At 36.6% G+C, this 8331-nt stretch overlaps 1 protein-coding gene across 2 annotated transcripts in view; it reads right to left on the minus strand.

Annotated features, from left to right (window-relative positions):
- LOC126475468 (condensin complex subunit 3) overlaps nucleotides 1-8091 on the minus strand; it is a 193202-nt gene extending 185111 nt beyond the window's left edge. For both annotated transcript variants that reach the window (XM_050103353.1, XM_050103352.1), the window contains exons 1-3: nucleotides 7886-8091; nucleotides 7625-7807; nucleotides 332-469 (exon numbers count right to left, since the gene is read on the minus strand). In XM_050103353.1, the coding sequence (XP_049959310.1) occupies nucleotides 332-469; nucleotides 7625-7807; nucleotides 7886-8002 (438 nt within the window). In that variant the 5' untranslated portion in view covers nucleotides 8003-8091. The remainder of the gene's footprint in view (nucleotides 1-331; nucleotides 470-7624; nucleotides 7808-7885) is intronic.
- Nucleotides 8092-8331: the final 240 nt, after the last annotated feature.

Consider the following 8331-nt stretch of genomic DNA (forward strand, 5'->3'; position numbering starts at 1 on the left):
TGATTAACACCTCTCATGTGACAAGTGCTGCTGCAGTGGCAGATGCATGAACTACAGGAACAGTGCACAAGTAAAGTAGATAGTGCTGCCACCTAAGGATGTTCACTGACGTTTATATGAGATTTTTTCCCCCTCTGGACCAATGTTACTTCAGCTGATGGCACTGCTAGTTTCATTTTAAATTTAATTATAACTGCAGTACAATTCTCATGACATTCTACAGTCCCCTACTGAAAACACCAATAAAAACTGAATTTTTTGTACCTCGAGCATAAATTTTGCACAGCTTAGCTTAATTTGATGAGATGTTACAACTTTCAGTTAAACTCACCAGTAAGCGCTGCAGCATGCACTCCGTTATTTTCTCACAAATATTGACATCCAGCTCAGCTTGGCCTAATCGATTCATAATCTTGTCAATCATCTGACAGATTCTGTAACGTACAGCTTGGTTCTTTGCCTCATGATGCTGTAACAGCACAGAGATGTGAAAACTGTGGCATAAATTAGTGCAGAAGATGCAATTAAAATACTTGTTCATCACCTAATATTACATACTACAAATCTCAACAGCACATGGATTTTGTAATGTCTGCACCATAATGTACATTTGCGAGGTATGCACTACAAATAGGAAGGCACTTAATGTATGAGCTTTCAGCAAGACTGCTGACATTATTTCATTTCTCCTTTGTTGCTTTCCTCACCCTTCCTCCAATATTGTAAATTTTTCTTGTCTCCCTCCTACTCTTAATGTAAAATTAACTTACGGTCTCATTACGCAATGATGCAATAAGAGGTGAACAATGACTGTCCTTATTGGGAATCTGTAGCATTACTGTTCAAGAAAAGGTCCAATACTGAAGCAGAGCCTACAACAGCTACTTTCCAAACTATGTTAAACTGGTTTTATGTGACAAGCCAATCTTCAGCAGCTCAAAATCAATAGCCCCTCTGGTGTACAATTATTCTATGATCCACTGAAATTGTATACTGTTTTCTCTGAGACCAGTGTAATAAAGAAAAATTGGAAAGATTATCCTGCACTTTTTTCAATGTAAACAACAAATATCACAGAATGCAAAACATTCAACATCCATAAAACAATACTGGTATTTTCTGCAATAATTAAAGCAAAGCCCTGGAAAATGTGGATGAAGGTGACTTGACTGTCACCCATGCCCAGCTCACATTAATTCCAAGATAAGAAACCTTGCACTCATACCAACTACACTACACATTCATATCTCAATCATGTGTCAGTTGCCTTTACACAGCACATTTTTATGATGCACCACAATCAGTATCAATTTTTCAAAAAGCAGTATTTCTATCAATTAGTTACACAATATTGAATGATTTAGGTACCTGGCAGATTAAGCATTAAGAAGTATAACACATTAATTCATAAACACCAAATGAAAAAAACCTGCAAAGAGTAATAATCTTCTTTCACTTTCAACTTATGCTGCATTGTTGTAATTCAAAAATTTGTAAGTTACTTCCAGTACAAAGCAAAAGTAATTTTATGCCTCAATACACTTATCGGCTCTGTTCCATGTGACTTCCAGATTACAAAAACTGTACATACATACAATAATCAATTCTTTTTCAGGATTCAAGACTGACTTATTGATCCATCTTCAAGCATTTTCCATGCAACTGATGTATTTTTTACACACATAATACAGCTGTAGAATAAGTCATATGTTTTGAACATGTTAACGGAATACATGTGGTTGATACTAGACACATGTAATAATCATTAAATACAAATTCATCACCCAGAATGGGAAAAGGAGAAACAGCACATGTAACACATACACATGCTGAGAACAATAGTTTAACAAATATACATCAGATGTGTTTGAATGCGTGAATCATTAAGTATCAATGCGTTGCAAAAATAAAGCATAAGAGTAAGACACAAACATTTTAAGAAAAGCTCAAATAATACAGTGGTCGGAACATTCAGCAGTTTCAGAAAATTGGATAATTTTTATCACAAATTTTAAATGCTTCTATGCTATAGAAGGCTTTTTGTTCAAAACACTTTCTTGTAATATTTCTGAAGACATTCAGTGATACAGTCTTTATATTATTTGGTAACATATCAGATAATTGTATCCTTATGTATATATAACTTTTCTTTTCTTTTTTTAGGTCTAGTAACTGGATGTCAATCAACTGCCTTTAATGTGTATCATACTTATGTACAGACACTCACAGTCCATGGCTGTCTTGGTTCTCCTTAATATGCACAAAGCAGCAGAGCATGGACAGGGATCCAATTGTCTGTATTTTGAGCTTTTTTAAAGTATTTCCTACATGATACGGTGTTTCTTACTTCAACAATCCACCTATTGGCCTTTTTCTATCAGATGAAAGTTCTTTTCACTCCAGATGAATTGCCCCATAAAAGCATTGCTTACATGAGGTGGTTGTGAAACAATGTGTAACAAAGAGTTCAGCAGTATCTTGTCAGTCATACAAGTCCTAAGTTTAGTTAGCCAATAGGTGACCCAGGCTTACTTTGTGCGTACATAGTGAGCTTCCCAAGTTAATTCTGAACCAAGATGAATGCCAAGAAGTTTAACTGTGGTTTTACCATTGTAATTGTTACAAAGGGCAAAAGGAATATTTACACTTTTAGGAAGGTTGATTTGTAAATCATTTACTCTGAATCGTATATAGGATATTCAGAGTTATTGTACACCTTTCTGCTCAAGTGTATCCAACAGCCTATCAGCTATAACAGAGGTGGTGTTATCTGCATATAATACGGATTTACATAGCATCATACTGGGCAAATCATTTACAAAAATTATGAAAAGAAAGGTCCTAGCACGGAAAGTTCTGGGACACCTCATGTGACACAAAGTGTGCGTGATTTGTTTTTGTTAAAATATACAGTGTTTTCTCTCACTAAGGTAAGTTGTAATTATAGGTAGTACTTTGCCTTTAAAACCACAAAAGTAAAGCTTTTTTAGTATAATTCTGTGGCTGACAAAATATAAAGCTTTACTAAGGTCTATGAGTGTGGCATTTACAAGAAGTCTGGCTTCAAATGCAGACAAAGTGAAAGAAATGATATTTTCTGCTGTTTTTAGATTTGATAAACCAGGTCCGAAACCATATTGAGAATCACTAAGAGTCTTGTTAGCAGAAAGGTCTACATTTTCATCCACACTCTGCAAACCACCGTGAAGTGCATGCAGAGGGTATGTTCCACTGCACCAGTTATCAGGGCTTCTTCCCATTCTGTTCATGTGTGAAGCACCAGAAAAATGACAGTTTGAATGCCTCTGTGTGTGTGTGCTGTAATCATTCTAACCTCGTCCTCACGGTCCTTATGTGAGCAATATGTAGGGGGCTGCAGAATATTCATAGAATCGTCATTTAAAGCCAGTACTTGAATTTTGTTAGTAGACTTCTTGGGATAGTTTACATCTATCTTCAAGGGCCTACCAGTTCAGTTTCTTTAGCATCTCTAACACTTTCTCGTGGGTCAAATGAACCTGTGAGTGTTCATGCCGCCTTCATCTGTATACTTTGAATAGTCCATGTTAATCTTATTTGGTACAAGTTCCACATACTTGAGCAATATTCTAGAACAGTTTGCACAAGTGATTTGTAAGCAAACTCCATTGTGGACTGATTGCACTTCCCCAGTATTCTACCAATAAACTGAAGTCCACCACCTGCTTTACCCACAACTGATCCTATGTGATTATTTCATTTCAAATCCCTACAAAGTGTTACACACACAGTTGGCCAGTATCAACAGTGCTCACCGATATCATAGTCATAAGAATACTACGTTTTTTTATTGTGAAGAGCACACTTTTACATTTCTGAACATTTAAATCAAGTTGCCAATATTTGCTTCAAACTGAAATCTTATCAAGATCTCACTGAATACTTCCAGCCCCTTCCAGATTCCTTTCATAATTGATAACTGCATCATCTTTAATAGCCCGAGGTTACTATTAACATTGACCCAAGGTCATTATTATACAACATCAACATCAAGGGTCTCAACACACTTCCCTGAAGCACATCCGAAGTTACTTCTACATCTGATGCCAACTCTCCATCCAAGATAACATGCTGCAACCTCCCTACCAAAAACTCTTCAATTCAGACACAAATTTCACTTTATATACCATAAGATCAAATTTTTTACAATAAGTATAAGTGTGGTACTGAGTCAAATGCTTTTTAGTAATCAAGAAATACTGCTTTTCTTGATTTAAAGCTTACAGTAAATGATGGGAGAGAAGTAAGAGTTGAACTACACAGGATCAATGTTTTCGGAATCTATGCTCGTTGGCATTGTGGAGGTCATTCTGTTCAAGATACCTCATTACGTCAGAGCTCAGAATATTTTCTATGATTCTACAACAAATCTATGTCAATGATACTGGACAGTAGTTCTGTGGATCACATAATTTTGCAACTGATTGCTTGATATAATTTAACTGGTCCCCTCTCCATTCACATATGTAGAAGAAATGTGTTCACGTAGGAAAAAGAAAGCCTCCTTTGGATTCTTTTAATATTTGTAGTTCGACTCAGTTGCTGTCGAGGACCTGATGACAGAAAAATTAATGAACTAGGCACTGTATTCATTTCGTGTGATGTTAACACTATAATCATCGTTTTTATTTTCTTTGCTTCTCCCAATTCAGTCTTTACAACATGCCAAGCAGCTTTACACTTGTTGTGGGACTTATTAGTCTATCATTAGCTTACACTTCGCAAACCAGATTTCTTTTCTGTATTTACTCTTTAACTTTATGTAAGTGGCTTTGTATGCAGCACACTCTTTATCTTTATCATAATAAATCATAATTTATGTTTTACCTTGGGAGAGTGAGTGTGAACCACTTACAGATGGAAGTAGAGCCATATTTTTGGGCTGCTGCCTTATTTCTTTTCAGAGCCTTTGGACATCAGATCTTAAAAATATCTGGGTGCACACTGATAAAAACTGCAAATGCATCCCCAACATTCACTTTCAAGCAGAACGTCATTCCATCTAATCATCCACAACTGTGTCACTGCAGCTGTCAATATTTTGATCACATATTGGCCCAACATACTTTTCTTTGATGCAGTCAAATATAGGCATGTTAATTTTTTGTTTTAACCATATACCTTCATGGTCTAAAAGAATAAGTATTGAACAACCCAATGTCACATAGGTGTTTTTCAAAATTGCTGATCATCAAGACAGGATGTCAGCCTTGTTGAATTGTTGTTAAAACAACATAGATCATGCGATCTTTTTAACATATTCAATAGGTAAGATGCTTCATGTCTCTAGCCTTATATCAATGTTTATGCCTCCAAACACTAACATTATACGCGTGCACAGTTTTTCAAAGTATAAGATCATTTTTTCTAGAACCTCTATGAATAATTCACTGTCACTATCTGAAGTACATTGCACTGATACGAGTTTTCACATGGGAGATAGCACTGCAGCTGCTTCAGGTACATTTTTGTACAGTAATCAGCACTGTTAAAGACACTATATTGCACATCTAGGTCATTACTACAATATATCAAAACTCCACTATGCTGTTGTGTTCTTCTACAGAAACCAGTGACTAAATCAAAGCCAAGTGATATATACAAATCTGACTGATCTTCACTTAGGCCTACACAATGTTCATTAACACATAATATGATGTTTTCATTCTTTCCAAAAAGAATACCTAGATCATCAATTTTATTTGTTAAGGACATGATTTTTATACGCATGAATAAAAGTGATTAATTGTTACATAATGGTTGCAGTGAACTGTTCAGCAGTTGTGTATCATTTTGAGAACTTCCCTTGTGAAGTTCCTTGAAGCTGGCTTTCTCAGACACACTGCTAACTTGTTGACGGTGCTGGTAACAAAGGAAGTTCCCTGGGGGCTAACTGTAAGAAACCATTACTCCATTTTGACGGTTTTCTTGCCCCCGAGGACACGCAAACTGAAGCTTGTTTGCTGACACACAGGGTCTGGCTGCTTGTTTTTTGCATCATCTTAGCAAAAACCAAAGAGGTGTCAGTTTACATTTTCAGTTGATGTGTTAGTTTCTGCATTCTTCCTTTTCTGCTAGGAATTTTGTGAGGGGCTAGAGGATGGGTAACAGCCTCAGTGCATTCCATGGTCTGATCACTATGGCTAGACCTCATTTCAAGCCTTTTTCTGAACTGCAACAACATTTATTACATATAATTATTTTTAAGTATATTTAACTGAGTTAGCAAGGCTTTTACACAGATTACGTTTTCCTCTTGCATTGAGATGTAACCCAAGTTTTTTGTAATGATAACTTTGTTGTGGATGGTTGGTATTTATTACATGGACTTTATCACTCATACCAACCATTAAAATGTTACCGAGATTAAATACAGATTTGGTACAACTTGGCTTGTCATATCAATATGGTATTGTACATAATATTAGCACTGTATGGTTCATCACCCATAACTGTAGCATTGAAATTTCTTCTTCGTTAGTTAATATCATTAGCACCTGCAACAACTATCAGTAAGTCATTCACTACGAAGTCACCAACGAGATCTTATGCTTCCTTCACTACATCTTCAAAATGTGCATTTTTTAGACTATTGCTGATGCTCTGTAGTCCAAGTATAAAATCTCATTAATGACTCGTGCACAGCCACACCTATGGCTTTCACTTAACAGAAGTATTTTATTACTACACTTCAGCTCCATTAGATGATTTGGCGTAGTTGTCACATGCATGCGAGTTCTACTGGTCTAATAAGTAGTGTTTTTAATCATGAATGTGATTACTGTGACAGACTATCTCACTGGTGTACTGCTGGACTAAGGTTTAACACCTTGTTGACAAAAGGGTCATCAGAAACAGTAAAAGATCCAATTATGTAGTAAAGGATGGTGAAGGTCATCCGATTTGTAAAGCCAAGGTTTCGCCTTGAGTGATTTAAGAAAATTATGGAAACTTAATCTTTATGGCAAGACAAGAATTTGAACTGCTCAATCAAATACAAGTTCAGTGTCGTCCCAGTGCACTACCCAACTGTGTGTTTTCATGAGCAAAATTCAAACTATCCAATATTCACTACATCTGATCCATTACTAATCAGCAAAGAAGTTCAAAAGATTCAATTTCACCTCTCATTCAAGATAATAGGCTGTCTCTTTTCATAGTTCACTACCAGTTTGCCATGGCTATGTGAAAAGCAGTGTCACCAATCTATGTACCACGGGGAGAAACACCTATGCTGACACCATCTGCAAAACACTTCAGGCATAATCGTCGGTTTACTTGCAATAAATCTCTGAATCACGTAGACCTATTACAAATGACGACCTCGAAATTAGACTACTGCTTGTCACATGATACACCACTCATCGCTTTTCCTGAAACAAGAGCAGTGAGCTAAGTGATATCGTGCTTAAACATTTCTTTTTCAAGTCATGGAGCGAGAATACAAGTCTGGCTACACTCGCAAATCTACAGTTGTTTCTTTGATCATTCCTTGTGAATGCTCACAAAAGTTCAAGGACATAGTAGGATTAAGTTCCTCCTCGGACCAAGCTATGCGACTGTATATTAAGGGATTTATTTTTACCTCTAGCATGAAGTTGAATACAATTTTCAGTAAATCGTTCATTTCTTCTTCGCCATCATCATTCATTGCTGCACAAAACGTTGCAACGAAATCCACTGAACGTTCAACAACTGGTGACTTCTCATCCTGGACTAGTATTATCTTCAGACACTGAAGAAATTCTTGACAGAAGGTCTCCCCTTCCTGTTTCAGAAAGTTCAAGCTTTTAGTATTCAGAAGTGTGAATTTTAACTACAGTGATGACGGAAAACGCAAACTTACATCATTGTACTTCTGTATAAGTGTCTTCGCCAAAGTTTGATGATTTCTCGTGCTAAACTGAGCATTATTGAAAACTTCGCGGACCGATAAGTCCACTACAGTAGTCCTCGGTCCCATATCGTAAACAAAACGTATACAGATGACAGTACGAAAATACAATTTTTCTACATACAACAACGTTCGTCAAAGACTTCCATAGACACACTTCCCGCCTTTAGTTCAAGAACTTCAAACAAGTCAACGACATTAATAAAGTTTCAGAACTGCCAACATTAAGGGGAGTATTCCGCGCCAGTGAAACGCCTGGCTGAGCTGACATTTCGGACAGGAAATTGACATCACGTGAACATACTCATCCGGCGGCAGAGAACACTTGACTGCGCGTGTTCTGTCATTCTGAAAGTAGCTCAACAACATTGTTGTGGTGACGACTGTCACTGTTTAAA

Source organism: Schistocerca serialis, chromosome 4 (genome assembly GCF_023864345.2).
Source record: "Schistocerca serialis cubense isolate TAMUIC-IGC-003099 chromosome 4, iqSchSeri2.2, whole genome shotgun sequence".
In the NCBI taxonomy this organism is placed as follows: domain Eukaryota; kingdom Metazoa; phylum Arthropoda; class Insecta; order Orthoptera; family Acrididae; genus Schistocerca; species Schistocerca serialis.